General features: G+C 38.0%; 2 protein-coding genes across 2 annotated transcripts; one reads left to right on the top strand and one right to left on the bottom strand.

The window, feature by feature from the left end:
* Positions 1–1,519: 1,519 nt before the first annotated feature.
* Positions 1,520–15,406, bottom strand: LOC121731234 (cytochrome P450 6B1-like). The gene is made up of 7 exons (XM_042120589.1): positions 15,379–15,406; positions 14,896–15,006; positions 13,905–14,093; positions 11,943–12,105; positions 3,073–3,224; positions 2,346–2,531; positions 1,520–1,686 (listed from the first exon to the last, which is right to left on the bottom strand). Exons 1-7 carry the CDS (start codon positions 15,404–15,406, stop codon positions 1,520–1,522), a joined length of 996 nt encoding a protein of 331 aa, XP_041976523.1.
* Positions 15,407–15,581: 175 nt separating this feature from the next.
* LOC121731232 lies at positions 15,582–16,469 on the top strand. Its single transcript, XM_042120588.1, has one exon. The coding sequence runs from the start codon at positions 15,582–15,584 to the stop codon at positions 16,467–16,469; it is 888 nt and encodes a 295-aa protein (XP_041976522.1).
* The last annotated feature ends 726 nt before the right edge of the window (positions 16,470–17,195 follow it).

Below are 17,195 nucleotides of genomic sequence, written 5' to 3'. Positions count from 1 at the left end.
TATACTTACTTTTTTTTTTCAGCTATTTTATTTGTATATATAATAGCTGAACAATCGTATTAAAATTAAATAATTAAATTTAAATCAATTAAAATGAGGGTAGAGGACGATCCTTTTCTTGAAGTCGTAAATAAAAGTAATAATAATTGTTTATAGTTACATTTATTACAAAACTAGATGTCCCGCGCGGCTTCGCCCGCGTAAATTAGGAATTTTACGGAAACCGTACATTTTCCCATAAAAAATAGCTCTTATGTCCCTACTCCCTTCACTTGGTTTACTCTATATCTGTGCCAAATATTGCCATAAAAATTGCTCCAGTAGTTCGTAATTATCGTAGTATATAGATAAATTAGCTATCTGACGATGATACCATACATCGTCCCATGGTTATGACTTATGAGCCTATAATGACCCTGTTATTGGTACTTTTCATAGTCTTTTAGATCGAGACTCGAGTTTGTCAAGCGATAATTGAAAAAATCTATACTAATATTGCTTGAGAGTATGTTTGCTTGAACGCGCTAATCTCAGGAACTACTGGTCCGATTTAAAATGGTAGTGATGATGATGATGATGATGAATGTAATTTGCATAGTAGCATATACTTTCCGTTCTTAAAACAACGACGAAACTCCCAAACTTGTATCTATAAAGAATCAGGAGTTCTCTCAGCACCTTCCGAACCACGGTATACCAGGTATACTTCGGTGCAAAATCTTACTTGTTGGTAGCATATGCTTATATGCGGTGACTTCGGTTTCGTGAGAAGTATTCTCACGAAACCGAAGTCACCACATATAATAAATAGTGAGTGGATGACTCACGTCTTGAAATAAAAGTAACTAAAATACACTAGACGTGCTGTTGCTTCATCTGAAAATTGTCTAATCTTACTATCGCATAATATGCTGCTGAACTGAGTCTGTCGACCAACGCAACAATATGAGGGCGAAGGCCCACTGAAACTTGGAGTTATACCTAAAAATACAGCTATACTATATATAAAATACTATCGCATGTTTTTCTTTAATTAAGAATGGCAAGTCGTTTATATAAATAAGAAATAGAAATGGACCTAGTAAATACCCTTGTGGGACATCCATTTTAATTTTATCACCAGCAGATATTTACCATTTATCTCAACCCTCTAAGTTCTATTTGACAAGTAAGATTTTAGGAGGGCGAATGCTGTACCTTTTATTCCATAGTGACATAGTTTCCTGACAAATTTATTGTTTCACAAAAGCCTTTGGGTGCCTTCACATTAGATCGCCAGTAGTGCGGCAGCAGCGCGACTTTTATATTATAATTATTTATATATAAAGAGCAACGCGACAGCCGCGCGACTCTCTTTGGTATAGAAGTCGTGCTGCTGCCGCACTACTGGCGACTTAATGTGAAGGCAGCCTTTGAGAGATCGCAAAAAAACTCCTAGAGTATTATATCATATATTATATCAATAAAAATTAGTTACACAAGTGTATAAGTTTAGATACATTCAGTATTCTGCATCAGTTTAACTTCTGTTTACGAGTTCGATGTGATCATCGACGGGTCTTCGGGCGATTTCGTACTTTGTAGCTATATGAGGCACGGGGCCGGCTGCCGGTGTGCCCACCACCTTATACCGCCGCAGTATCGCGCACAGACCTATTTTGATTACGTTCTGTGCGAACTTGTAACCTGAAAGAGACAACTATAAATAAATATTACTGTTAATAAATACATTGTTATTGTTGTGTTATTTTATTGTTGTTACTTGTTACATAATATTATATTTGAGTCAAACAGACATCGATGTGGATGAAAATAAGAAAAGAGTCACACGTTAAAACAAAATATTATGATGTGTCCATTGTCTCATACTTTGAACCATGGGGTACATGTGGGGACCATAACTAGAACCAGAACTACAAAAAAAATAATTTGAAATTTTGTTATTTTTGCTAAAACTCGAGGACGGCTGAACCGATTAGGCTAATTTATTCCCAAAATATTTATGGAAGACCAGGGAATGTTTACTTATATCCATAAAATCACTCCCCTCTTAGGCTTCTTACAGACGAACGGCACTGTTGTTGACGTTGACGCGTGCCGTCATCTGTAAGTAGCCTTAGGGGAGTGATTTTTTTGGACAGTTTAAAAAAACATTGTTATTATGGTCCAAAACTTAGGTAAGTATCTCAATTCTATGTCCTTCTCTAGTCTATTCTCTAACTCATAGCCCAGGCGCGCACTAGCGGCCAAGTCGCAGCGCGGCGGCCATCGAAAGTATGGTGTGGCCGCTGGCCAGGTGCGCGTGGTCTATGGCGGTTTCATACTAAGGTATCTATCTCACTCACCCGGGCAACTCCGCGGTCCATAGCTGAAGGGTTTATAGGCAATATCCGGAACAGTCGCCACTCGCTCCGGCAGGAACCGCTCCGGGTCGAAGTGATCTGCATCAGGACCCCAGTACTTCGGATCCCGGAGCACGCTGTATATTGCTATACCGATGCCCGCTCCAGCTGGTATCACTCTCCCACATGCTGTTTAAAATATAAATATACAGTATAGGGTGTGTATGTGTCTCTTATATTATACAGGGTGTAACAAAACTAAGTGATAATACTTAAGAGTGTGTATGGGTCCACTGTATAGAGTTAGCTGTTAACTTTTTTTTAAATAAACTTTTTTGTACATTTGTATTGGACAATTTGTGACGCAAACTTTTTAACTTCATGGAAATGAGTAGACTAGCAAAAATCCGAAATTTGTAGTTTGTGAGGCCTCGCGTCTTAACACCTCTGACTGATGATAACACATCTACATAATAATTATTATTAATAAGTAATATTATGTAGATGTGTCTTTTCGCCTTTTTTCGATAATATTATTAATAAAAATTAATATGTTAAAGCACAAATCAATAGGCGTGATAGTTTTTCCGTAAAGTGTACTACAAAATGTACAGGTTGTGGCCTGTGGGATGGTACTGTACAGGTTGTGGCCTGTGGGAGGATACTAGGGCTCACTTTACTCGCCCTGATAATGTTTTTTAGAATACTTTAAAATATACAGTATACTCACGTAGTTTGGTGTCAGTATGAGTTTTTCGTAAAATGAAAGGTACGATTGAGAAAATCCGCAGCGATTCTTTTATAACCATATCCAGGTAGGGCGTCCTCGTCAAGTCTTCTTTCACAAATGGTCGGTCTGAATCAGCGAAAACATTTTGTAGCCTGAAAAAAATCGAAATTATTTATAATACATATTTTAATATACAATTTATGGACCATCAGAGAAGTTGATTCCTAGACAGATGGGGGACCTACGTTACATATTTTGTCGAAAAAGTGAGGAAATTAAAAAGTGGCAACATCGTGGTGTCATCCCTTTCAAATCAATCTAAGAAAAAAGGGATGACACTACGATGTTGCCACTTCTTAATTTCTTCACTTTTTTGACAGACTATAGTTAGTTCACGTGGATAGATCACAATTATAGTAGGCTCCAAGGCTTTAAATGAATATGTCAATGGGCGCTACTGGTAAAGGAGAACTGACAAAAATGACGTATTTGTATGAAAACAGCGTTAGTTCCTTTATCTCCACATTCATTTAAAGCCTTGTCGAACTGTAACCATTAAATGACGTTGGTCTGTCAACCGCCTAGGAATCAATTTCCTCGATGGTAGATGTTAAAAAATACAGCTTAAAACTACAATTATTTTCTTTGCTTTGCTTTAAATTATTTTCTCTTTATTTTTGGACGAATTTAAAACAATATAATGGATAGTGCAAAAATATAGTGGTTTTTTTATTCTTAAACTTCAATTTCTACCAAAATCAGTATAGTACAATCTAATATATAAAAGTCTCGGCTTAACCGATTTTAATGAAATTTTGTATATTAGGTTCGGGAAAAAGTTTCTTCGCATTTTATATAAAAATTCAAAAGGTTTTTTTGAAAAGTTTATTTATAGTCCGTCAAGAAAGTGAAGAAATTAAAAAGTGGCAATATCGTAGTGTAATTTCTTTGCCCTTTTTTCTTAGATTCATTTCAAAGGGATGACACTACGATGTTGTCACTTTTTAATTTCTTCACTTTCTGGACATACTATACAATTGACTAAAGTATATAGGTACCATTTTGTTCGATAACTTTTTGCCATATTGTTGGTAAATGCCACATTGGTTGGCATGATCCCATTGCTATAAAAATTTTGGGGCTTCTGATGAAAAAACTACAACAAGTGGTTTTGGCAGTCCTCTTGTGATGTCAACCTGACACTGCCTAAAGAATTCTGCAGCGACCGAAACAGGTGGAAATCTGAAGGTGCAAGGTCAAGACTATTATACGGCAGATGCATTAACACCTCCCAGCCAAACTCCCGTAATTTTTGCCGAGTGGCTAAAGATGTGTGAAGTCTAGACCTCACACTAAACTCTCACACAGAAGAGGTGTTCATGTTCACCATGATAACGTTAACGTTATCATGGTGAAAAACCACACCTCTTCTGTTGAATAATTCCGGTCGCTTTCTCTCAACTTCTTGCTTTAATCTCATCAGTTGTTCGTAGTATAGTCCAGAATCGATGGTCATGCCTGGCGGTAACAGCTCATAATGAATAATGCCCTTCCAATCCCACCACACACACAGCATCACTTTGTTGCGCGATAACCCGGGTTTTGCCACAGTCTGTGAAGCCTGACCGGCCTTTGAGCATGATCTTTTTCGCACGTTCTTGTCGTACGTGATCCACTTTTCATCACCAGTTATCAGCTTCTTCAAAAATGGTTCGATTTCACTACGTCGTAATAAGGAATCACAAATGTGTACACTTAGGTTTCTTTCAGTAGGCTCATGAGGCACCCAAATATCGAGCTTTTTTGTGTACTCAGCTTTTTTCAAATGCGCCAAAACCGTTTTGTGGTCAATCCCCAGTTCTTCAGCTACATCGTAACTTAGTATGCCGATCTTGCTCCACTTTTTCAAAAATGGCATCGGTTTTGTCCGTAACAGGGCGACCAGCGACGTGCATCTTTGATATCAAAATTTCCGGATTGAAAACGCTTTAAAAACCAAATTTGCGCTATTGTCACAGATACTGCATTAAGTCCATAAACATCACAAAATTTTCTCGCGGCTTTTTTTGCATTTTTACCTTTTTTAGGGTTCCGTACCTCAAAAGGAAAAAACGGAACCCTTATAGGATCACTTTGTTGTCCGTCTGTCCGTCCGTCCGTCTGTCAAGACCCTTTTTCTCAGGAACGCGTGGAGGTATGAAGCTGAAATTTATATCAATTACTCAGGTCTACTGTCCCTTGAAGCTGTGAAAAAATCAAACTTCTAAGCCAACGCAATCAAAAGATACAGCCGTTTATGCCGCAAATTTTCGACACTTGCAAGGGAATCAAAACCTACAGGGTGCTTCCCGTGAACTCAGAATCTTGAAATTTGGTACGAAGCAACGTCTTATAGCATAGATAAAGGAAAAATTACGAAAACCATAAATTTTTAGTTACATCACATAATATATTTTTTTTTAATAATTTTAAACTTACTACCCATTTCCTCATAAACGCGTAGAGGTATTAAATTGAAATTCATACCAAATACTCAGGTCTATAATACCTTTAAGCTGTCGGAACCCTCGGTGCGCGAGTCCGACTCGCACTTGGCCGGTTTTTTGTAATAACATTTTAAATTAAGAAATTTAAAAAACCCCCGCCAAACAACTTTAAAAAGTAATGAAATAATATATTTTACTGCCTTTAAGTTTAAATAATTCCTAAGTGTAAAGTGATATTTTATTTAGTCCATAATTGTTGTCACGGTATGTCGGGGGACCGCCAAGAGTGTCTTTTGCATTTTGTATCGCCATATCACTGATTGTCTCTATTCGGTTCACTGTGAACTGATCCTTAAACTATTATTGTTATGTGAAATCGAACATCTACATTAGCGGTCCCCCGAGACACCTTGACAACAATTATGGACTAAAATATCACTTTACACTTAGGAATTATTTAAACTTAAAGTCAGTAAAATATATTATTTCATTACTGGCGCGGGTTTTTTAAATTTCTTAATTTAATTTTATGTCATGCTTTTTTAAACCAACACAAGTTCATTGTGTTGGTATAAAAAGCATGAAATAAAAGTGTTGAAGAAATTAGTGCAGAATAATTTCTATCAACAGAATCATTTTATATCCCAATGAATACCATCTAGGAATGTCCTTTTGGATGAGACCGTCAATATGAGTCCAAACATGAAACCTCCACTTTGGGTTCATATAGAGCTCGGCTCCTATATAATCCAGGTGATGCTGCCGCAGCAGCATGCAAAAATGTACTGTTTATCTACGTCTTACTAGTAATTGTCGCAATTAAAATGAGCCTAAACATGAAACCATTGCTCTAAATTGGTGAGGAGTTGGGTATCCTATTGATTACTAGGTGATGCTGCAGCACCAGGTCAACTTTCCATTAATGTGTAAATATTTATAAATGTCACGAACTAGAATGCAAAATATAAAGCCCACCAAACGACTGCAAGTTGCTAATCGGCCCTTCACGAACCAGATAAACCGCGATTTTCCAGCACGGAGCAGGCTGATGATGATGAACTATAGCTAAGAACACTCTCGATTAAGTCGGTTTTCAAACAAAAAAAAAACTAGATAAAAAACGGTCCACCCGTTTGGACGCTACGATGCCACAGACAGAAAGACAGACAGACAGACCGACAGACAGACACGTCAAACTTATAACACCCCTCTTTTTTGTCGGGGGTTATAAATATCGAATTTCTTCATTAAAAATTAGAATCACTAATTTTAACAATTTAAGAAAAAAAAAATGAAAATCTCACATTTACCTAAATTGAATTTGAAATGTTATTGTCTTCTGTAAAATTAAAACTTTTTAATGATACCAAAATCAGCCAGATACAATTAGTATAGTCCAAGAGATTTTATGATAAGTTCATACATACTATAATGCGAAAAGACTTTTCTCCAACCTATTATGAACATTCGTTAGGCCTAAGAATTAGACTACAGGCCCATGTCGAAAATGGATGGGTCATACGAACCACCTGGGGACGTATATAGGACGATAATAGACCATAAAATAATAAGATTTAGCCCTATGCCGTCACTTGTAAGCTGTCCAACTGAGTGCTGGTGAGAATTCAAAAGTGCATGTAGGGTGGGTACATTTTGATTAAGTATATTATGTTTTGTTTATTAGGTAAAAATGCACTACAGGATGTACGGCATTTTTACCATCGATAGACACATGAAAAATAATAAGAAAGCCCGCAGTGCCGTACAAAAATGATGCGCCAATAAGTCGGTATTTTTATTTTATTTTCTGACAATTTCCATGGTAAATTTGGTCATTTGATTCTATACGGCATAAGTTTCATACTGTTTGAATACTCGTACAGCTTCGAATCAATTATTCCGCAACGCCGTACAAAAATAATGCGACAATGGAAAAAAATCGAGGGTTACAACCCCTTCTTTTCCAGTGGTCCGGGGGTGATTTGAAACAGTACGGCTTCGGTTCTGAACACTGTTTTAGCACTCAAAAGTACTATTAAAAATAATGCCGTCAAAAAAAATATTGGTCCATTTGAATAATAATCTTAATTGGTACTTGATTTTTTAAGCTGTAAGATTTGAATCTGTACGGCAACTTTATTTTTAATATGATATTGTAAAATACAATAATTATGTAGTATCGCCGTTCAAAAGAAACTGCTCTAAAAAAATTTAACAGAAATACAAAAACTGAAATTTTAAATATTCATAGATTAATAAAATAAAGCATCTTTCTAAATATTACCCTCGTCTTAAATAGTATTAAGATAAATAAATTAGGAAAAAATTATGCCGTACATTTTGATGCAGTGTATGCAAAGTTTCGTACAATTATAGAGCAAAATTGTGTTTTTTTGTATGGGAGCCCCCCTTAATTATTTCTTTTTTGAAAATGTTATTATTGATTTTTAAATTAAAAATGAAATTGAGTATTTTGTGAACATTTTACCCATAGTCATTATTGATAAATAAGCAAAAAATTGCACGTTTGTTGTATGGGAGCCCCCCTTAAATATTTATTTTATTTTGTTAATCTGGGAAAATTTCAAATCTCTAGCTATTACCGTTCTTGAGTTACAGCCTGGAGACAGACAGACATCGAAGTCTTAGTAAAAGGGTCCCGTTTTTACCCTTTGGGTACGGAACCCTAATAAAACAACTATTTTTTTGAAAAAAAAATCGATATATTTCGTTGTCTGGATTTTTCTTACATTGCTTTCTATGGATTTTTGCTTGAGTTTTTTTTTTCTCCTACAAACCTTTGGACCAACGAAAATGTACGGCATGCAAAAAAATATTATCTATGCATAAGATACTTTTAAAATAAATTGATTTTATGTTGATTCAAATCACCCCCCGGACCACTGGAAAAGAGGGGGTTGTAACCCTCGATTTTTGTCCATTGTCGCATTATTTTTGTACGGCGTTGCGGAATAATTGATTCGGAGCTGTATTCAAACAGTATCAAACTTATGCCGTATCTAAGAATCAAATGACCAAAACCATGGAAATTGTCAGAAAATAAAATTAAAATGCCGACTTATTGGCGCATCATTTTTATACGGCTCTGCGGGCTTTCTTATTTTTTTTCATGTGTCTATCAATGGTAAAAATGCCGTACAGGATCATAAATTATGGCCAAAATGTACCCACCCTACATGCACTTTTGAATTCTCACCAGCACTCAAATGGACAGCTTACAAGTGCTAAATCTTATTATTTTATGGTCTAATATCGTCCTATATTTCATTAAGCCCTAAGCGGCCGCCTCCAGCCGCGATAACAATAGATAAGCTATTGTGTCTCGTTATTCCACGATCGATGGGATATATAATACTATATAGCCTTAGCACGGCCACCAGTAGAAATGCGAAAGTATGGACAAACTGTGGACATAAACTAAAGGTGCCGTTCCGATCTCTACCGCGCCCAATCGCGACCGACAAAAATTCAATTAAAATGCCACTTTTTTTTTTTTTTAATGAAATAAGGGGGCAAACGAGCAAACGGGTCACCTGATGGAAAGCAACTTCCGTCGCCCATGGACACTCGCAGCATCAGAAGAGCTGCAGGTGCGTTGCCGGCCTTTGAAGAGGGAATAGGGTAATAGGGGAGGGTAGGGATGGGAAGGGAAGGGAATAGGGGAGGGTAGGAAAGGGAATAGGGTAGGGGATTGGGCCTCCGGTAAACTCACTCACTCGGCGAAACACAACGCAAGCGCTGTTTCACGCCGGTTTTCTGTGAGAACGTGGTATTTCTCCGGTCGAGCCGGCCCATTCGTGCCGAAGCATGGCTCTCCCACGTATAGTATATGTCATAGAGTAGGATATTATTTGAATTTTTAGGACTATAGTCTGTCATAAAGTGGCATTTTAATAGAATTTTTGGGAACGAAAAAAGATCGGAACGCTACCTTAAGTTTATCTCAACAGTTTGTCCATACTTTCGCATTTCTACTGGTGGCCGTGCTAAGGCTACAGGTGGTTCATATGACCCATCCATTTTCGACATGGGCCTGTAGTCTAAATAGGTTTTTATCTATTTTTTGTATTGATACTAGAAATAGTTTATATGGCAAAACAACGTTTGCCGGGTCAGCTAGTAGTATAAAAATACTCACTCTTCGAATGCTTTGTCTTGTACGGACGGATACATAGTTAAAAGCTTCAAAGCAACGGAAATGGCTAAGCCACACTCGTCCGATGCGGAAAACATAACTGCTATTTCCTCAGAAACCTCCTTTTTACTTAATTTACTGTTAATCAAATTATCAAACAAGCCAGGTTTTAATTTTTCGTTATCTCCGGCAACATTACCTGTGAAACATAGAATATTACTGCAAGGTTTTCACGGTAGAGACAGCATCAGCACAGACAGTAAACTAAAAGTTTTATCAACGTTTGACAACGTTTCTGTCAACATTCTGATATAATGACGTGTGCAACGTGTGTGTGTGTGTGTGTGTGTGTGTGTGTGTGTGTGTGTGTGTGTGTGTGTGTGTGTGTGTGTGTGTGTGTGTGTGTGTGTGTGTGTGGGTGGGTGTGTGGGTGGGTGGGTGGGTGTGTGTGTGTGTGTGTGTGTGTGTGTGTGTGTGTGTGTGTGTGTGTGTGTGTGTGTGTGTGTGTGTGTGTGTGTGTGTGTGTGTGTGTGTGTGTGTGTGTGTGCGCGCGTGCGTGTGCGTGTGCGTGTGCGTGTGCGTGTGCGTGTGCGTGTGCGTGTGCGTGTGCGTGTGCGTGTGTGTGTGTGTGTTCTAGTAGCGTCCTCCGCTCCGATCTTTGCGTTTTGAGGGTTCCGTACCCAAAGGGTAAAAACGGGACCCTATTGTCCCTATCCTGTATGTTATGATACAGCCTGGAGACAGATATCAGCTCGAGTTCTGAAATTTTCACAGATTGTGTATTTCTAGTGCCGCTATAACAACAAATACTAAAATCAAAATATTATTTTGTCTTTTTTTGCTCGTAATCAATACATAATGGCAACTTTTTCACAAAACCCTTAATTATATTTGTAATTTAAATATTTATAATAAAATTAAAAAAATATATATATTTAAGAGGGGCTCCCATACAAAAAACACAATTTTTTGCATACTTTCTGATTTCTCTCTGTAATAGTACGGAACCCATCGTGAGCGATCCCGACTCGCACTTGGCCGATTTTTTCCCTATTCACTATTGTTTTTATATTAAGGAGGTCTTAAGTCATTCTTAATTAAACCAGCTTCTTATTATTAACTAGCGTTTGCCCGTGGCTTCGTTCGCGTTAAGAAGTATTATTAATTATTATTATTAAGGTATCAAAGTCTCAGATCGATCGGTTTAAAATTGACAAAGTTTCATACAAACTTTCATCCCCTATTTTATCCCCTTGGGGGTAGAATTGATCAAAATCCTTTCTTAACGGATGCCTGTAGGCTGTACGTTACAACATCTACCTGCAATCTGCATGCCCAATTTCTGCCTGATCCGTCCAGTGGTTTGGCTGTGCGTTGATAGATTATTACATTATGTCAGTCAGTCAGCCACCTTTGAGTTATAATATAATATACATAGTATATTTAGATTCTTACTTTTTGTTTGTTGTGAAGTAAACTTTGCTAATTTGTTTCTTCGAATTTCTTGTGCCTGCAACAAAGAAATATATTCTCCACATAATTAATTATAAAATATATTTAAATGTAGGAATTCTAGAAATATTATTCTTAAAAACACAAAGCAAACTCTAAACAATATTTATAAAGAAAAAATTGCGTTGCTTACTGCGCGGCGTTGCCAAACGCACGGCCAAAAACTGCAAGTACATAAACAACTACGCAGCTGATTTGCATTACTTATATAATTATATCTTTCATGCGTGATTGATCACTGGTTGTATCATCGGAGAAATTTATTCATAGGCAAATGGTGGCCTACGTTGTTTCGTCGGCTACAGTCATCGTCGTTATCTATCGGTTGGATTTGACATATCTTTTCCAAATTACGTAGATATCCGCCATTTGCCTATGAAGCAACTTTTCTGATAGTACAATCGTAGTTTGACTCACACATGAATGAAGAACTCTCTATTTGCTGTTCGTTTTGTATGCTTTCTTCGCTCTAAAGTTTATGTAAAAATCTAGTCATTTTTACCAGAATTTTAATATTTATTTGTATTTTTTTATAATAAGCCTTTATTATGAACAAGACATTAATTTTCACAATTACAAACTTAAATTTTCAGTCGGTAGCGCGGTTTCCGTTTCTGTGTGCCTCTTGGCAAAGGCCTGCCCCAACAGCTTTTTTTTTTATTTGTAATACAAGAGATTTATTTACCCTATATACGTATCTATGTAGTGAAGCCAACAGCTTATCCATTTCTCTGTGGTTGCTGGACAGCCTGTGCAGCAAGTCCGTCTGCATCCACAGGCTGGTCCACCTTTGGACCACCAGTCGAAGGCATGACACGAAAAAGAAAGACATCTGCGCCGAGCTAAATTCGTCTCTTAATTCTTCGATATCTGCTGCCCCTGTAAGGAGGATATCTTATATCTTTAAACGAGCAATTCTTGTATATATATATTTGGGATCTCGGAATCGGCTCCAACGATTTTCATGAAATTCAGTATATAGGGGGTTTCAGGGGCGATAAATCGATCTAGCTAGGAATCCTCTTTAGAAAATGACATTTTATTCGTGTTTTATCGAATATCGAGCAAAGCTCGGTCAAACAGCTAGTAATTCATAAGTCATAAGCATAACTCATAAGCCAGCCGCATACACACGTTTTGCGTATGCGATTTACAAAATTCGTTTTTCGTATTCGGAAATCCGAATGCATGGAATCGGTAGACAAAACACTCAGCTACCGTATACGTTCGTTTTTCTGCGTACGGATCAAATTCCACACGTACGTTTCAAGTCCGGTTGCATAGTGCACATCAGCATCTCCCTAGTATTGACAAACTACGGTTATTTGCTCTCTTAAATATTAACTTTATTTTGTTTTTAGTGTTCCATACCCAAAGGGTGAAAACGGGACCCTATTCGACAGACAGACGGACAGACTTCGTTGTCTGTCCGTCTGTCTGTCTGTCTCCAGGCTGTATCTCAAGAACCGCTTTAGCTAGAGTTCTAAAAATTTTACAGATTGTGTATATTGGTTGCCGCTATAACAACAAATACTAAAAACAAAATAAAATTAATATTTAAAAGGGGCTCCCATACAACAAACGTGATTTTTTCGGCCTTTTTTGCTCGATATCAATAAAAGCAACAGGTAGGCACTTGATATTTTCACAAAGGCCTTAATTATATGTATACTTCAATATTGAAGAATAATAAAATAAAATAAGAATTAAAGAGGGGGCTCCCATACAAAAACCACAATTTTTTGGCCTATTTTTGCTCTATAACGGTACGGAACCCTTCGTGCGCGAGTCCGACTCGCACTTGGCCGATTTTATTAGTATTTGCTGTAATAGCGGCACCAGAAATACACAATCTGTGAAAATTACAGGAGTCTAGCTGCAGCGGTTCTTGAGATACAGCCTGGAGAAAAATGTATAGGGTATTATCCGAATTTGGTACAATGATTACGAAGATGACGATCTGATGATTAAATCTGATGAGCAATCGAGGGAAATTCTTGAAATTTATTAAAACACACGTGGTGGTTAAGACAGATGTTGTTTCTAGTAACTCAGACATAAGTTGCAAATAAGTGCATACGAACTTTGACATAAGTTCTACGTCAAGGATCTCAGTTCTGAGCATAAAGGTTCTGAGCAGGTACCGATTTCAAAATCTGAATGAAAATTGGGTGCAGAAGTAGTTGAGGTTTTGTCGCACTTTGAAAAAAGGGACTAATGAAGAATTTGACGACCTCTGTGGTTCAGTGGTGAGCGCGTTGGTAGCTCAAGCCGGGGGTCGCGGGTTCGAATCCCGCGGAACAAAAAGTTTTCAATGTTCCCGGGTCTGGATGTGTATTAAATATGTGTATGATATAATAAAAATCTTAAATATATGTATAGTATAAAAGTATTAAATATATTTCCGTTGTCTGGTACCTGTAACACAAGTCCTTTAGGTACTTAGCACGGGGCCAGACTGACGTGGTGTGAAGCGTCCATAGATATTATTATTATTAATGAAGAATAAGAATTATTTCATACTTTTTAGATCGTTTTAAGAATATCGTTTTTACCTTGGAAGTCGCTTTCAATTTTTTGTTAAAAAATAATAATTGCTTATAATAATATTATGGTGGTATTATGGTAGTAAAGGAATAGGTCAGAATCGGCCTTATATGCAGTACTCAACTACTCACCAATAATATTGTCAAAACAGAACCCTCCCAAGATATATTCAATGCGGAAGGGTCCTTTGCCAGCATACGGTGCGAGAGCCTCCGTCAGCCGGACACTCTGTCGCCACATGGGGTCAGTGTAAATGGACAACTTCTCCGGAGTGTAGGACGGCAAGAATACCTGCCTACGAACTTTACCCACGGCATACTCTGCAAATAATGTGATAGATCTCAATTTTGTTTCTGGAAACCTTTTGACAGTTAGTGCCCTTGTCTTTTAAAGTGTTTCTTACTGCTGGGCCTCTATCATTAGCTCTTAAATCCATTCACTTTACGTCCTTATACAGTAAGTATAAGGACGTAAAGTGAATGTAATGAAATAAAACTGAAATAAAACTGGTCTCTTTTAAGCGAATTAAGGCCATCCCCCGAGCAAACGACCTTGACCATACATTTGCCGCGTTGCCGAGATCGCACCAAAATCCTATGTTTTTACTTATTCTTAATTCAAAATTGACCTAAAGAAATGCCGCTTATGCTGAATTAAAACAGCAAAATCCCGTAGGCAAGGTTGGGAATGGGATCGGATTTTTTTATTATTAAATTATGGGCCACAACAACAGGCAAAATTAAATAATGGTCAAATACTCATATTTATTATAATATTTACTATAAGATATATTATTATAATATTTTTCTGTTCCCTAATTACCTGTAACAGACCAAATAAACATAATATTAGGCATTGTATTATAATTCTCATGAGAAATAGTATATTAATAACTGGTATTTTAGACTATTGCATGGCTTATACTGCTGTGTTTAAGCGCGGCGATCGAATCAAGTAATTCCGTAACGAAAAAATCTAACATCCCCACTTCGACCGTTGCCAGACCGACACGGTGTTTGTGTGCGTGTGACTAGACGTATACGAATTATAATTGCGTAAGTTGATAAAAAATGCTATGCAATAGCTTTACCGCAGCAGTCCCCGAGTGCCACACGTATTTACCTGTATTAAACAAACTTCCTTCGCCAGAAATAGGTTGTAGAAACTTGTAAATGTCATCCTTGTCTAGACAATGTTTGAGGACTTCGGCGGCGTCTGTAGCATCTGTTAACGCTGGAACGTAAAATCAATTTTTTTTTTTAATATGGCTTTGCTAGGTTCAAAATTCCCATTTTTATTTTTAGGCATTCAAGCTCGTTTAAAAGTGTATCCCACCAAAAATATCTGTTAAAATAAGGCCTAGTTCCTGTAGGCTAATTCTTCTTCATCAACAGCCTGATCTATAATAATACGAGTATTAGTTCCTTACATATGAAATTGGCGTTTTGTTGTACAGGCCACTTTGATCTCAAATATATTCTCCTTGTAGCGACACTGTCTATCGACATTGTCCTACTGTATGTTACCTTATATTGTCTATATATTATTATACTATGTTATATTTTAAATGTTATATTTTGTGCTGTTGGCTAGTCAGTCACGTACTAACAATTGATTGCAATAAACGTCTCATGCACTCCACCGTACTTTAATTCCAGTCACCCCGCTCAGTACTTACAGTGGTGACCCCGACATTCGTTATCCCGACAAACAACGTGGTGGTGGAGTGCCGCGTGTCGTTTTTGGTATACGCGCGTAGAACTCGGGAGTGACTAACGGTTTTCGTGGACTTTTGTGGAACCGCAAAGATGGCTCAGCAAGGCGCAGGGTTACCGGGTGCCGTACCTCCTCCGCCGACCGCCGCATCTACCGTGCAGGCGCCGTCCGGTGATCTAGCAGCAATCACATTGACAAGCAAGATCCCTGAATTCTGGACAGATGCTCCTCGCATCTGGTTTATTAGAGTGGAGGCGATGTTGGCACCGCAAAAATTAGCAGACGACTCTAGATTCGATATCGTGGTCTCCAAGCTTTCTAAAGACGCCATACAGCAGGTCTCGGATTTGTTGACTAATCCGCCCGCCACGAAGAAGTTTGACTCGTTGAAGCAGCGTCTCCTGGCTATCTATGAAGAGTCCGAGAGCAGGCAGCTGCAGAAGCTCATCAGCGAAATGGACCTAGGGGACCAGAAGCCGTCGCAGCTCCTACGACGTATGAGGGAGCTGGCTAAAGGAAAGGTTCCGGATGACACCCTGAAGATCCTCTGGCAGGGCCATCTGCCGCCGCAAGTGCGTGCTGTGCTGGCCGTTTCCGACACCAAGGATTTAGATAACCTGGCAGCTGTGGCGGACAAGGTCTTCGAGACGACGAGAGCAGTGCACGTAAGTGAAGTCGCTTCGCAGCCGTCGTCAACTAGTTCGAGGGATACCGATCTGCTGATGGCCGAGATAGCCAAAATAAGCAGGAAGCTGGCAGGCATGGCAGGATCTCAGCAGAGGTATCGGCGTCAGCAGCGTTTTGGCGGCAATCGGTCGCGCTCTGCGTCGAGGAAGAGGACTCGTGACCCGACACCGTCGACATCTCGCCGGAATCCAGAGAGCCCCGACTGGTTGTGCTTCTACCATCATCGTTTCCGTTCGAGGGCTCACAAGTGCGTCGAGCCATGTGCGTGGAAACCTCGAGCAGACAACAATTGACTGGAGAGCACTGCATCGACATCCGAAGTCTGTGAGTTAAGTATTAGCCCGTGCCATCGATTATGTGTGACAGATCGTACCAGTGCACAGTGTGATAAAAACCTCGATTTTGTTTCACCGCGTTTTTCTTTCAAAATACTATAGTTGATAGCTATATAAACATTAGAGTAAAACTCCGAGATCGATATTCTTTGTAGTTATTTTTTTAAAGAGTGTCAAAGTTGGCGTTTTTCCGGGTCAAAAATTTGCATAAAAATTAATTAAAAAAAAACTAATCAAGTAACATTAATTTTGTATATACCAATTGAACAAGCACTTAATACTTTACTTTTTCTCCGAATTTGGTTAACCTACTGTGATCAAGTAGGGAGATATTTATTTATTTAGTAATTTTAGTTTTTTATTTTAAATTTCGCGATTAGATCGAATTAGAAAAAGTTTTAAGCATGAAACGATAGTGTGAGTAATCCTTTATCAATGTTATCAAAAATCACACTCTAATAACCTCTGTATCAGAAGTTATATCGTATTTAAATTTTTTTTAATAAAAATTCGGATTTTTTGTACCTAAGGTTGTCACTAAAGGTCTCTTGTTTGATTTATCCGGTTGATACGCAAATTCGCAATCGATATCCTATACAATAAATATCAGGATCACGTTTAGGTAGGTCTAATAATAAAAAATCTAAAAAGTGAAAAAATATGACGTAAATTAATGATTTTATA

This window comes from Aricia agestis, chromosome 10 (genome assembly GCF_905147365.1).
Source record: "Aricia agestis chromosome 10, ilAriAges1.1, whole genome shotgun sequence".
Taxonomy (NCBI): domain Eukaryota; kingdom Metazoa; phylum Arthropoda; class Insecta; order Lepidoptera; family Lycaenidae; genus Aricia; species Aricia agestis.
The sequence above is the reverse complement of the archived record's forward strand: the minus strand, read 5'-3'. Positions and strand labels throughout refer to the sequence as shown.

What these genes read in the sequence shown, in the direction of transcription:
- LOC121731232 (XM_042120588.1), top strand. Translation starts at nt 15,582, where the DNA reads ATGGCTCAGCAAGGCGCAGGGTTACCGGGTGCCGTACCTCCTCCGCCG.
- LOC121731234 (XM_042120589.1), bottom strand. Translation starts at nt 15,406, where the DNA reads ATGAGACGTTTATTGCAATCAATTGTTA. An exon ending in CTGTTTTGACAATATTATTG is followed by an intron (nt 12,106 to 13,904) that starts GTGAGTAGTTGA and finishes TCCTCCTTACAG; the next exon opens with GGGCAGCAGATATCGAAGAA. An exon ending in TCATACTGACACCAAACTAC is followed by an intron (nt 2,532 to 3,072) that starts GTGAGTATACTG and finishes TATTTTAAACAG; the next exon opens with CATGTGGGAGAGTGATACCA.